Raw genomic sequence first — 15,104 nt, forward strand, 5'->3', positions numbered from 1 at the left:
GACCCCATCTTCGCCACACCCATTTCCCCGATGATGCTGCGCGGGGTGAAGCTCAGCACGGGGTGGGGGGTCACGGCAGCAGCACCCAACTGCCCGCCCCAGGGAGGGGCAGAGCACCAGTCACCTGCCAGACACCCCCGGGCTCTACAGGAGGCTGCGGAGTGAAAGGGGGCAAGGCAAGCTGTCAGAAGTCTATGTGACAGAAGAGGATTACGTAGATTTCAAAATGCCAGGTTGTTAGCTTAGGATGAGCGTTACAGTCCAGAGGTCCAACAGCATTTCTTCCTTTAAGCACAGTGTCTTAACTCCCAGCTGGGAACATGTGGCTTCGGGGGAGCCCCGCTCAGAGCACCCCACGGACTGGGAGGAAACAGGCCAGGGCTGCAGACTGTTCACCGCTGAGGAAACGGCAGGATCTGCACAGTAAGTCTAAAATATGACTATTCCTGAAAAACAGTGTATTTCCACCAGCATCAGCTATTGAAGCATACAGATTATTAATTTCTTTTGTATTTAAAAATAACCAAACACCTTCTCTTGCCCTATACTCTGCTGTCTCTTTCCATAGCACCCATTTCACAGCTCAGAATCCTGAAATGAGAACTGAAAGTGCAGTAAATCCAACAATAATTCCAAGTATTTGCCAGCAGGAGCCATTTCTTTCGGAAACAAGTATTGCTTTCAGAACCTTCAGGTGTTCACATCAAAGCAGCAAATAAAAGATGAATCCATAAAGTTAGAAGACGCGAGACACAGGACTAGTTCTTGCAGATGGAGCTGGGGCAGGCGCTGCTGACCCAAGCACAAAGGCGACAGAACAGCGTCCGCTTCAGACAGCCCCTCGCGCTGGAGTCCCACGCTACTGAATCCACCTCCTCCTTACTGAGCCACCTCAACGCCCCCGTTTTACTGCAGGTTTTTTTTTCTTCTTCCCCAACGGTTGTATTTGTTTAAACAAGCCAATGACTCTGTCTGTTCTGGTCTGTAAGAGATTCTGTGGAATTTCACACAACAGTCCATTCTTTTTGTTAAAGGAACAGGTTACGCTCTTTCAGCTTCCAATATTCCAGCCCTTGACAGTAGTTTCACAGCCCGTTGACTTCTCCCCACCATTTCTTCAAAGTATTGACATGAAAACCTGACCCAGCATCCTAGAAAATTTTTCTAGTACTTCAGACAAAAGCACTTCCCCGACTGATGAGAAACAAGAACATAACCAATGCATAAAAAGAGGATCAGAGACCAAACCAACATTAATGAAAATTATTCCAGTAAGCGCACATCTCATAAAACTTTTTAAAAAAAATAATCATCTCTCTGTTACCATGGCAGCCTGTGCTATCAACACACTTGTGGCCAATGGTTTTTGAAGTCAAATCACTGCACTAATGCAAATCCCTGGCTACGTACCTAAAATCAGCCCCAAATGCTAACACAACTTCTAGAGGAATGAGCCTCTTGAAACATGCAGAAAATTATTCAGTCTGGCTTGATTATTAATAGTTGGGAAAGAAAACAAGTAGAAACAGAAATAAAACTTGTTTTCATCTGTGAGTCCACAAATAAGATCAAGAACAACCTGATGGTTAAAAGCAACCCAGGCACTAACTTCAGACATTTCCTTTAGCAATTAATTGTGTGTCACTACAGTGCAGGATTCTTGGTGAGAATGTTAAACTCTGTTGTTAAGACATGTGTGAAGAAAGGAGCTGATTGGGTTAGTAGAAAGCAGCGCTCAATTCAGTGTAAATGAGATGTATATATATAAAAAATATTTTAGATAAATATCTATCACACACACGTGTGCATATATATATATAAAATCACAACTATACAAAATCATAATCCAGCCTGTACTGATTACTACCAACCACACAAAATTTACCTTTTGGGGACAATTAAATCAAGACACAAGACAAAGATTCGCACATCGATTGTTGAAACTTCCGAGTTCCACTTTTGGATGTAACGATTCTAAAAAGCAACATTTAAAAATGAACCTGGTATGGTAACAATCAGGTAAGTAAAGGCAAAGTCTTTCCAGTTTTGTCTCCTGCACAGAAATCTGTACTGTGAAGCAGTTTATGAAGCAGAAGTGTTTTTGCAGGTCGCTTTTGGCATTAGCATGGTACAGGTATTTACCTTAATCAGCACAATTAAAATGGCGTAATAAAGACTGCTACCACTGTGGTAAGTGCACTGCAGCGTGGGCAGGGGGGAGGCAGCAGCTCAGAACCAGGACTAACCACACCGAGCGAGAAGAATTAGCCTTTCCCACCACTCCACCCCCGGTCCCCTCTCCATGTTGAAGACTCGGTGTCGCTTTGCTGATCACGCGAAACCCTACAGCTGCAGCACGGAGGCAGAACTGCGATGTCCAAGGGCAGCAATATCCCCCTGCCAGGAGACCAGGAGAAAGCTGCCACCTTCCCAAACCTGTGGGGCCACTGCCACACGCACTGGGATCAAAACCAAAGCGGGCGTAAGGTCAGGGAGAGGGATCTCTTGCAAGGAGGACAGAACTTGCCAGCAGCGGAGACGAACGCTTCCATCACTAGAAGCAAATGCACGCTTGGGTCTTCCACAGGTCAGAATTCTGAGTCTTTTTGAAAGTAATTTTAAAGATTACACAAAAGCTGACTCTTAACAGAAAGAACACGGAGCAGGCAGCCTAGAAGGAGCACAAAAGGAAGTAATACCATGCATTGTAAAACACAAAAATGTAACTGGAAAGAGAACATCAACTCCTAAAGAGAGGTCAAATCTCTACGTACATGCATCACCTGAAGAGATTTGCCTTTGCAAAAGAAAAATGGCACTGACTGACGGCAGGAGGCCAGGATGACCGGCACGTTAAGACCAACTTAAGAAAGGCCACGAGCATCCCCTCAGCAGCAGCAGTGTGACAGGAGTCTCACTCAGCCTTTGCTACTCTGAGGTACCATCACTGAATTAATAGTGGGAAGCACGTAAATACGTAGACAAACCAGGAAATAGTTTTGTTTCAACAGTCCGACGACTCAATTTAGTAAGGTCTGACATGTAAGACGTAGAAGTCTGCATTAGTCAAAAGCACTGGGGATTATCCCGTATGAGCATTCTTCAGCAGCCCCAAGAGCACGGATAAGCAGATGTTATTTTTATGTAAGAACGTAAGCAGTTTTCTCACATCGCACACAGCTTTTTCACAGGGTTTATCCATCTGAACGAAGACGCCTTCTTATGCCAAATTCCACATGGACCAAAAAGTGTAAAACACCACGAGGTTGCAGGCTCGGGAGCCAGGCCATATTCTCATCTCCCCCTCTACCCAGGGGGACACCACATCCCGCTTGCCTACCGTTAACTGATAGTAAGGATCCCCTTGGCTTGTTTGGTCTGATACCGTTTCCTGTGGCACTGCCAACATCAATCGGATTAAGCACTCCAAAATATACATAAATATTTCAAACACACTTGTCGAGTAATTTCAACTTAGTTGATTTGCTGAATAAAATTTAATTTTATTTAAAAAAATCTTATACACTATTATTCACCTAGCCCTAGTTGTGAACAGATTCTCACTTCTGAAAATAAACCACATTCTAGTCAATTCATTCAACACCAAATTAAATTACTAGTACTGGATTTTTTTTCTTAAAAAAAGTATGTTAAAACTTTACTTTTTTTATTTTTAAAACCTCTAAAGAAAATCTTGCAATTTTACAGAAATGTTTCTTTTCAGGTTATACTTTTTTTTAAATGCCTGTTATAAATTCAGCTTGTGTAGAGTTTGTTTTTTTCATAGTTTTTTAATATGTATTATCTGCAGAGACATTGTAACAGTTCCATTTTGTGGATGAACACAAAACTTGTACAGATTTCTCATATTTGGTCTTTAGGTAAATAGTTCCCAAAAGCTGCCTAAATAAACCACTCCAAACTGTTCAGTCCATCATGAAAATACAGTTTTTCCTTTCATAGCAGGAAAGGAAATATAAATAATGCATCATTATTACAGAAAATGACAAAAATCAGATTCAAATTAAGCCAACTATCTAGCTTTCACTCACCTTACTGCATGAGGAAATAAGACATTATGTGATTTAAAGACTGAACAGCAGCCTTACGTTCAAATTTAATTTTGAAATGTAAAGTGGAATCTATTACCATAATTAAAGTGAGAAATTACCAATACATTTTTAAATGTTCAACTGCAGAACACACACTTAAAAAAAAAATTATTATAATAATATGGTAGCCACTGTTAGAAAACCACAACAGCTACTCTTAATGGAGACCCCAAAAGGTCAGTGTATGACATCAAAAGTGTTACGGAGAAACTGGTCAGATTAATTTCTACTGATGGGTGCTTAAGCTTAAAAATATCGAATATACCTCTGACAAGATAATTTTACTCTTTTTAAAAGGACTTGTGATAAAGAATTTCATCTTTCTAAATGAAGAACAGTCTGTTATCTTAAACATACACAATATTAAGCGAGACTCTTGTTTTACTTTAGACTGGAAAAATATGCCAGGGACAGTCAAAGTCAACACAAAGTAACAAACAGCAAAAGGTAGCAGAAAGAGAAACAGGTAAGTGCAGCTCTGGTCAAATTCATAGCAGTTCTTTACGTCAGTTAACGGCTCATTTACATTGTAATTTCTAATCAGTTACATGCAAGCCCAAAGAAGCATTTGATCACTACACATGGTAATAAAATTTGATTAAATTTATCAGGCAACTGCTAAAATATGAAAATTTGCAGATGTAATAAAGTAGCTTTATCTGAACTTTAACAGGACAGACAAAAGTAAATCATTCCATTGGTTAAAAAAACCCTACATTCAGTTTTTTACCAAACAAAATTTCACATGAAAAGTATTGTGTGATTCCAAAGTTTCCGGAGTAGAAATGGAGTGATTTGAAATGTCAAAGACCCCATTATTTTGCAAAGAAATGAAAATACACCTCAAAAATTTCTAATTCCACATGTGAACAACAAAATACTGCATATCTACCAACAACTGCATCGGGTAGGTCATTATGAAAGGCTAGCTGCCAAGATGTAGGAAATGGCTCCTTGCCTCTGTTCCCTTTAAGGAATATACAATCGTTTGAAACCAGTTCACACTAAGCGCTTATCATGCTGCCGTTACACTGAGATACTCAGTCCTTAAAATAATCTGATAAAGATTTTTTTAAAGCTGCAGCCCTCCCCAACACTGTATTTCTCAGTGTGCACAGTTCGGTAGGGGGCAGGGAGGAGCGGGGGTCACAGCCTCTGGAACAAGATGTTTTGCAGTTTGACTTTAAATTACCAAGTTTTAAGGCCACCTGTGTTGGTTTTTTTTTCAGTGCTGAAAGTTGAAGTCTGATCACAGGGCCCCTTTCCCCACTGCGTGAGAACATGTTCCAACATTTTAGGTGTTATACTTAAGTGTCTCCTTTTGGCACCACGGAGTTTATTTTTTTTTAAAAAAAGAAAACTCCCCTAAGTTTCTAGTTCTGGCTGCCTTTATCACTCACTGCCACAGATGGGGTGTCCACGTTAACAGCTATGACTATGCTCTCTCCATCTTCTGTTTTGATACGTTTGAGTTCCTGCTGTTCTGACTGGTCTCCGTTCTGGCGCTTTGTTGGAAGAGATGCCGATGCAGATGCATGAGTTGCTAACATATGCAAAGGACTCGCAGCAGCTGTAAAAAGATAATAAAAACTTCAGCACCCCAGACCTTGTCAAAACAGATAATACTGAAAGCAAACTTGTATTTTCATTAAAATTAAAAATTCCTTTATTGGTACTATGTGGGGTATCAGCAATCCCAACTGGGGTTCAGGTCCACTTGTTTAATCTTTGTACAAACCTGAAGGACATTTTCCCAACTCACTCAACATTCATGCAGATGGCCAAAGGCAGGAGAACGGGGAAGTATCTCCATTTTGTCAATGGAGAGCTGGAGACAGAGAAGGACTAAATGACTGAAAGCCAATCTACACCAGAATTTGTGACAGAACTGGGAAGCAAATCAGAACCCCTTTCAGTATGTTCTGGCCATGTCTCTGAGCTCTGCAGAATGCATTCCTTGGCCTGGAAGGGGAGCACCACCATGTCAGAGTCAGCTGTGGCCATAAGCTATTTAAGAGCAGCGACATAATTCACACAGCCACGAGATGTACCCGACTCGGGCAGCAATGCCTCTCCGACAGATGAGACATTTACCCACAATGTAAGAAAAAGGCAGCGCTCTAACGAGTAGTAGCATTAAGAAATGAGGCATTTGATTAGATTCAAGTGCACAGCTGAATGAGATCAACAGAAAAGTATATAGTTCAAAAAGCCTATACAGGATTTTAATCTTTCTCATTTCATGGAAGAGAGAGTCCAAGTCACCATTAATGGGCGAGTGCAGTCCTTTAAACCTTCCACGACATCCAAAAGTTCCTTCCCTCTACTTGCTGTGAACAACCTGTTTCACAATAGCGGCCCTGACTTTATTAAATCAAATAGTCAAATGTCTTTGCAACTAATGCAAAATACTAATTATATATTTACTTATTCATTGCATTTCATAAAAATTTATCTAAGCATTATCAAACCAACTGCTTTCCCCCTCCCCCAAGCTCCTTTTATTCAGCACCAGCACTTTGGTGTCATTATTACAGCATTCCCTGCTAGTGGAGCTTAAACATGAGGTCCATAAGGAACTTTTATTCGCTAAAGTTGTTACCTTTTTTTTTTTTTTAGTAAGCTATCTTAAAGAATACCTGGAATATCTATCACCTCTCCATGGAACCAAACTGGTTTGTACTTAGTATTTACTGGTAGAACAAATACTTCAGAAAATATTTACCTGATGCAAAAAGCTTCACTGCAACTGTAAAATCATTTGTTCTTGTATCTCAACGTTCATTCATTTTCTATTAGAAAAGCTATTCCTTCTAAAATTGCTGAATAGATGCCACAGAGATAGTTACTTCTGAATAAAACACCTTACTGCAAATTTACTGTTACTTAAATAAAAACAAGAAGTTTACCCCTCATCTTCAAACACACATTAAGACTACTGCTGCATTATTCACTCCGAGGTCTGTTTAATAGAAAGAGACTTGCTGGCTGCAGCCACAGCTGATACACAGAAGTATGAAATACACAAAAGAACACTGATGTTTGAAATCTACACTGAAAGTCAAAATAAAGAACATCTAGTTACATCATTTTAGTCTGCAATAAGAGACCTGAATTTATTTTGGACTTCACAGCTTTCAGTTAAACTGACAGGTAGTAAAAAGCGCTGCCAAAGTGTTTTGCTGAGAGTAAGATCTGAAAGCACCTTCTATCTACAAACAAAAAATGTCAGAAGAAATAGTAATTGCGCTGGACTTCTTAGCTTTCAGATTGCACAGATCTTCTTTCTCCAAAGGCAGAGATAAACAAACACACATAACAAATGTGTGTGCAAATACAGATGTATGCACATGAACACAGACATGTGCAGATGTATGAGTGTCAACACGTCTTTGTAGACACATACAAACAAATCTGTGTTTCTGTAGGCCTGGTTCCCCCATTTAGATGCTCTGCCTGGGAATTACCTGGTGTGTTGCTGGTTTAGGAGTTACTGTAACAGAGAGGCCAGCACCTGGAACACACCTCACTTGCTATTCAAAATGTGAACATCTCATGTGGTATTTAAGCCCAGGAATCTCAAAGTGAAAACTCCCCTCACTGCAAGCACTCCCCTAACAGACACAGTGAAATAGTGAGAAGCACCCCAATTCTACTCCTACATTCAGGGACATTCCTTAAACCCACCTAGCAGCCATGAGGCTTCCCTACCAAGGAAAACATGTTGAAATCAGTTGGGTTTTCAGAGTCCAGTAAAGAGACAGAAAGAATTATTTCTTACTTTTAAAAAATAACTTTTCAGTATATTTCATGACTCTCAGTTCAATTCACATATCCCTTCTGGCAAAAAAAGTGCACATAAAGTCTGACAGAGATTGCTTTTGCTTTACTTAAGCTGGAAATTAAGTGGAAGCAGACAAAACACTGACCTATAAATGTCAGTGATGGAAGAAGAGCAGAAGAGAAAGTAGGTATTTCACTTAATCAGAAAGACTTTAGAGCAAAAATGCAGGTAATAAATTGATATAAGGCAGCCTAAAACTATTTCTGTAAGCCTTTTTTATGACAAAAGAGCTCATTCAGTATCAGGTAACATCTCAAAGTGAAACTGTTAGAACAAGCTGTATGCACCTGCAAAGCAAACCAGAACAATGTTCTGTGAACAAGCATGAGTGTATGAAAATTATGACAAAGTACTGCCAAGTCTGAGAGGGGAAAGATGGTATTCAGACAAGAAGAAAATCTTACAGAATTTTTGTCATTTTTAGTACAGGTTCAATAAAAACAGAATAAAAAGTAACAGTTCAAAAAGCCAACCCACAAGCAAGTTCTGTCTTGTTTTCCTGTTGGTTGGATCTTGACAAATCATCAGGGGAGCAGTTACCATTTTAATGGCACTGTTTTACAGGAACTTCTTTTAAAACTTGTTTATATCCTGGGTTTAATGAGGAGAGAGGACGGGTTGTCACCACTAAGTACATCCCTATAATGACCACAAAGAGAATAAATAGCTGTTCAGGTAATCGTCAATGAGGAGAAACACTGGTTCTCACCAACAGGGAGGGAACAATTTTTTGCAGAATTTAGTTTTCAGTGTAAATAAGACAGGCATGAAAACAGAATTCAAAAATTCTACACTGGTCACACTGAGGTTTTAACACATACAAAGCAACAGAACATCTTAACCCCGTACGTACCAGCGTTGCCCTGTCCTTGTATCGCAGTGGTGATAGGTACTATGTGCGTTCCGTTCTGCGTTACAGTTTTTATTGGTAGCTGGTGTTGACCTAGAGGTGCCTGTTGCACTATAGTAACTGTCTGTAAGGGTGTGGTCTGAGATGTCTGAATTATACGACTAGCAGCTCCTATTGCAGCATGACTAATAGCAGGTATAGGCTCCACTTTAACTGAAAAACAGAAAATAAAACATTGTTAAAAATAAGAAAGTGTTGAAGATCCATTTCTTTTAACTCAATCAACCCTCAATGAAAAAGTTTTATTACTCACTCCAACATATTTCAGACATTATGATGCAAAATCCACAGTTTTAGCCAAACATTTCAGTGTTCACCTGGAATTAAGTTTCAAATAATGACCCTTCTGTATAAAGAGCTAACGAATTAACAAAGCAAACCAAAGAACCCCACAGGTTCTCACCTTTTACTTCCTTGTGGTCTCCATTCTCTTGAGGTTCCACCTTGGGCTGGGTTACCATCGCAGCTTGCGTGACTACTGCCTGTCCAGCTACAGTGTAAGTGTTTGCTGGTGCTAATCCAGTCACGTTTGTGACAGACACAGCTGGTATCTGGTGGACAACATGAACTGTCTGAACTACAGGCTGCTGGGATGTCGATGTTGTCACAGGAGTTGCAACAGTGTAGGTGACGGGTTTAATAGTTTGTGGTAGCTGCCGTTGTACAGTAATTAAAACTGGTTGGCTAGATAGAGGTGATCCTACCAAGAAAGAGATAAAAATTAGGCTGACAATTTTAATTATTTCTTTTAAGCCAGTCACTCTTTTAAACTTACACTAAAGCCTCAGAAGATTAACAACCTCCTTCACTAATGCCTGAATGATCCAAAAGCTAAAACCGGACAATGAAGATTATGACACATGGCTATTCCAAGCCATGTATTCAAGGTAAGCGCTGTACCAGCAAAGACCCAAACACCATTTGGGCAAAAGCCCCCCTACCTCTCCCCAAATGCAGCTGTTACTACCAAAACTATGTTTAACACTCATTTAGTAAAACTATCCCCTTCCATCAATGGGAACATATATGTGTTTCAGGTATTGTGTGGAGCAGGTCTGCACAGGCAAAGCTCTCAGCTTCAAAGGCTGGGGAAAGCCTGGCGTCCCTGCTTCAGATCGTGTCTGCCTTAACCACGGAACAGTCACCAGCACTTCTGTAGTACCAGAATATCACCAAGAAAATGGATGGCAAAAGTATATAAACCAAGGTAATGAAACAAGTACATCCTTATTCCACCATGTCTTATGATCATTCTTTTTTTTTTTTTAAATAGGAAATTTCTTATCACACAAATTTATCCCCTCTCTATCTTTTTCAATCTTTTTTATCTCCACCTTTGAAAGGATGACATAGCTACAGATGTGAGACATTTGCTTATTTCTGTAACCCATGTAACATAAAGGTTGTGGGTTTGGGTTTTTTCTAAACCAGAAAGAATACATTCTGAAAGGAAGTGACAACTGCTGTAAGACAGTACAGTCCTATACAGGACAGAAGCACAACCTCTGCTTGGTAACAAAGTGATCAAGGGTGCAAGAGATAACAGTCTGTATGTATGCAAACAGAATTTTCCTGGCATGTTTATCAAAGATTTGCTATAAATGTTAAGAGGTTAAGTATTTCCCCTTTTTTTTGGTGTACAAGTGAAGTCTTGGTGATATTTATATGTTAGCCCTCTCCCACCTCCAACCCCCAAAGGCTTATTTCAGGATTCCTCACCTGGGGCACTCTGTGCAAATCGCGCTTCTTGTATTACCGCTAGTTTTGGCTGGATAGCACTAGGCTCAGGTTCCATTGGGACTGGAGATCCTTCCCTGGACAGACTCTCGGGGGTCTGGACTCCACTGGAGTGCGCAGACAACACTCCAGAGTGATTAGGAGAAGCTGGGGCACTTCTGTATTTAAAAATGAAAGCAGCAGCTGATGTGTTTTAACTTCTGAACGGTGAAAGACAGTGACCTTCCTCTAAAGAGACCATAACACACACTGCCCACAGGAGGGCACCTCTGCCTTCTGGCAAATACAGTTACAACCCAAAGCAGTTCTGATGATCTTTTATAAAGCTTCTGTTAAACAGAGACAGAATTTAAAAGCAAACTTCAGGTATAGTTAATGGAGAAGAAGTGGCTGGATGCCTTCTTAGGGAGACTCTCTAAATCTGTGAAACGTGAACATTTCTTCTGGTGGAGAAGAATGGTGAGCAAATTTCAGTCTACAGGGCAAGTAATAAAAGATCTGCACCAGCAGAAAGGCTGTAACTTTACAGAGGGAATAATTTAAACTCATGTATTTCCCCAGCATGAATTCTGCTTGAATGTTATCAAACTAAATATATAATTGTCATCTCTAAGTTCAATAAAATACTACTTGGTATTTGATAATTTTCTTTGCAAACAGTTTTTAAATGCAGTTGATGGCAGTTAGAAATTAAAATTATAATTCTGTAAAAAGAAAAAAAAAACCAAAGGTATAGCAAGGCTTGCTTACATTAACAATCTGACAGTTAGTTATGCAAACCGAGTCAGTTTTTTAATGCTAAAAACAAGCAATAAAAACAAGCCTAGTGTATGGGGCAGCCTCCTAGCAAATCACACAGAATTCAAATACTGAGTCTGGATGAAATTAAATTACTAAACTTGTGACTGTATCCAAAACTATCAAGTCTGTATCAGCCTGAAGATTAAACAACAGCCATAGTCTTTTTGTTCATCTGTTTTTCCTTACCTAGAAGAGAGTGGTCCCAGAGGGGTTCTAAAGCAAGGTACTCCCCTAGGCCGCCTTTTCCTAAAAGCCTGCTCTATTAATTTGCTTTCAGAGGCAGGGTCTATCCTCCAGAATGAGCCTTTGCCTGGTTCTTCCTGGGAACGTGGTACTTTGATGAAATAACGATTCAGAGAGAGATTGTGACGTATTGAATTCTATGGAACATAAAAAAATATGTAGAATTCATATAACTTTTCCAAGTCAGAATGTGGCCTACTGCAGCAGTTCGTACTATAGGAGACTCGGGGTTCAGCTCTAATTCCTTAATTCAACAGAACTCAGAGCACTACAAAGGCAGTGCCATAAACCTGAAAGGACTCTTGCATTTTTCAAGTCTTTCCCAACAATTAAAAAACCAGTACGCTAACGCGGCAATAACAGGAATCCCATTTCATTCTCTAATGAGAAACACGGTGATTGCAACAACTATTAGAACACTACAAATACTTGCGCATAACGCAGTGGGGGAAAAAAAAAACACAACAGCAAAACCAGTCTTCATACACCACCCTTCCCCAGGTGTCAAAGAAAATATCAGTTCATTCTAGGAGTGCCAGTGAAATACTGATTCTGATCTTGTATGATAACCTTGTTACTGTTCCACAACACAGAAAGAAAAGGTTAAATTACACAAGTTCCAAATGCAGCTAGATTGTTGGGAGTTCACCCACAGTCCAGTCTGTCTCAACAAAGGAGCCAAGGATTTAGTGCGTCTAGAAAAACAACAAATGGCAGCAGGTCCTAAAACAGCTCTTCAGCGAGATCTTCATTACTGCACTCTAGTTTGCACATTACTTTATCCTCACTTTGCTGTAACACAAACAACTCTTCAATCAGAGACATCGAGAAAACTGCTAACACCCTGAAGTGGCTGTATCTAATGCTTGGCTTTATACACATAATTTTTTTTTTTAAAGATAGAAAACCCAAAAATCTCTCTAAATATTATCACTGAACAAGAAGAAAATAATGATAAGCACACATACTGAAATACTTGTGGGGGAACAGAGGGGAAAAAGGAGAAAAAGCTTTACGTTAAAAAAGTTTTTAAAAATTTGCAAAATCAAAAGCAGGTCTTGCTCAAATGTCTCAGTTCATGACCCTGATGGCAAGTTCAAAAAAACTTAAAGCAATGATAACCATGTATGGTTTCTTAAATGCAAACTGATTAAACCAGAAATGGTTTTCCCTGCCAAAAACTGAAACAGAACTAGAAAGATGCCAAGAACATGTTTATAAATTGTATTTATTTCTCCATATGCTAGAATAAAAGAGTAGATCCAAGAGTACCTGCTAAACAAATTCACAAAGAGGAGTCTTCAAGTGTTTACCAAAATGAGACCTTTATATAATAAAGGATATAAATACCTCAATACTGTTTGTTAAGCTATAGGATTTAGATGCTATACACATGCGTATGTCCCCTGTTTTGAATAACATGCACATACATAGCCTCAAATATTACTTAAAACATCTATCGTAAGTCACCTAACCGTAATCTAACACTTGATGAATAAAAACTAGCAGAGCTCTTCAGACCTGAGGTACACCTGTTAGTGTTACAGCAGTGCTTTACATGACTAGTGACCAAACAGCATCTGATTTTCAGCTTCTCCAATTGTTCTTATGAATAGGTGCCAATTAATTATTCCAGAACTTAGTATATGTCTGCACCTTGGTTTTGCGAAGTATTATACATCTAAATACATACACTGTGCTAAAGGCAGAATTCTTTAACCGTGCATTTCAATGTCTGTGCATGTTTGGTTCCGTGATGCTTTACATAAAGAAGCATTATACATACAGATATTCAAGGTATTTCAGAACAGGGAGCAAAAAGCACACCAACATTTTATAAACAGAATCTTGTTGCTAAAACAGATCTGTTAGTATGACTGCAGCCAGGATTCTGCACTGCTTATGTGTGAAAGGGAAACAAAAGAGACTTCCTAGTCACAACAACAGCTAAGGCCTTTACTAGCCAAACCATCAGCAAAAAGCTTGGAACAGCTACATTCCCCACTAACCTTGGAATTCCTCTAAGAGTAATTCAATTTTCATATAGGCTCTATGACAAATAACCATGTGATTAATATTTTAAAGTCTACTCCTCTACTGAGGAGGCACGTATTCTTTAGTCTTCTACGAGTATTAACACTTCCTCACTTTTCCCCTCCCCCAGTCTCTCCAAATTTTACTTCCCTGAAAATAACTTCAGAGCATGCCTCTGCCACAGCTCATGACTGTACTAAGCAGCAACACAGTGTAACTGATACTCCATGATCAACAGTACAGTCCGAATGTTATACTGGCAAACTGGCCAGTCCTGCTAATTGTGCTCTTCTGTCCCTTGCTGAAACTAAAAACAGCAGCAAAGGCATTGAACCTTTATGTGTGTCTGGAAAGACTATGCCAGACTGATTCATGATCAGTTAGTCATCCTGGCAAATGCTGAGGTTGGTCTCTTTAAAAATGAAAGGAAAGCAGAAATTAATTCTACAGAATTAAAGGGTCTGGTCTAACTCCATACAGAAATGATTAAGTTCACAAATAAAAAAGGGCACATAACAGTGCAAGATAACGACAGATAACACACCTTGTTCCTTCACCTATTGCACGATAAAGATCACCATTTTCAAATAAAACTGAACATGTAACATTTAATATCTTAATTTTATCTCAAGATAACAATATGGATGTTTACACAATTGTAAGTTACAGAGCACAACTACATTCCCAGATAGCATATGGATATTTAAATCCATAGTGCCAATTGTACTTTTCTTCCCTGAAAGTCTGTATGTATCCCTTCTAGACATTTAGGGAATACCATTCCATGAATAAAGCAATGTTTCCAATACAGAATAATGTAAATTGCCTACTTTGTTGGAGAGCTTACAATCAGGAAAAAGACACACACGCTCATTTGACAAATGCTATTTAAGAAGGGCTGTTACGCTCACCAATTGACTTCTTATGACCACCTACAGCTGCCAGTATTACTCACAACTAAAAAAGACAGTCCAGAAATCAAATTTACCTGCCAGCCCTTGTCTGCTGTCCTGTAGTATGGATAATTTTTAGTTATGTGCGTATAAATTCCATTTAGTGTAAGCTGCTTATCAGGTGCCATCGTAATTGCTTGTACTATTAACTGTGCATAGGAGTAAGGTGGCTTAGAGTCGTCCTGTACAAGAGAAAGAAAAGTCTGCATCAATAAACTTCAAAGATACACACGCCTCTTTCTAAATCAAAAAATACAAAACACAATTACCTTGATTTAAGGCACTTTTGGAAACCAAAATCTTGAGCCAGAAAAGAAACTAAGACAAATTTTGCTCTTCTGATTAGCAGATTTTAAGGTAACATTAAAAATTAGGGGAAACACACAACAGTAAAGAATTTTCAGTAGCCTGTAAACAGATATATAACTGAAAATACACACAGACCCTCCCCCAAAGGGAAGAGAGGTAAG

General features: G+C 39.3%; 1 protein-coding gene across 1 annotated transcript in view; it reads right to left on the reverse strand.

Annotated features, from left to right (window-relative positions):
• Positions 1-574: 574 nt before the first annotated feature.
• FOXK2 (forkhead box K2) overlaps positions 575-15,104 on the reverse strand; it is a 51,125-nt gene continuing 36,595 nt past the window's right edge. The window contains exons 4-9 of the mRNA XM_074921903.1: positions 14,670-14,816; positions 11,591-11,784; positions 10,586-10,761; positions 9,270-9,566; positions 8,810-9,019; positions 575-5,682 (exon numbers count right to left, since the gene is read on the reverse strand). Coding sequence (XP_074778004.1) covers positions 5,486-5,682; positions 8,810-9,019; positions 9,270-9,566; positions 10,586-10,761; positions 11,591-11,784; positions 14,670-14,816 — 1,221 coding nt within the window. The 3' untranslated portion in view covers positions 575-5,485. The remainder of the gene's footprint in view (positions 5,683-8,809; positions 9,020-9,269; positions 9,567-10,585; positions 10,762-11,590; positions 11,785-14,669; positions 14,817-15,104) is intronic.

The sequence above is a fragment of the Athene noctua genome, chromosome 18, assembly GCF_965140245.1.
Source record: "Athene noctua chromosome 18, bAthNoc1.hap1.1, whole genome shotgun sequence".
NCBI classification, from domain to species: Eukaryota; Metazoa; Chordata; class Aves; order Strigiformes; family Strigidae; genus Athene; species Athene noctua.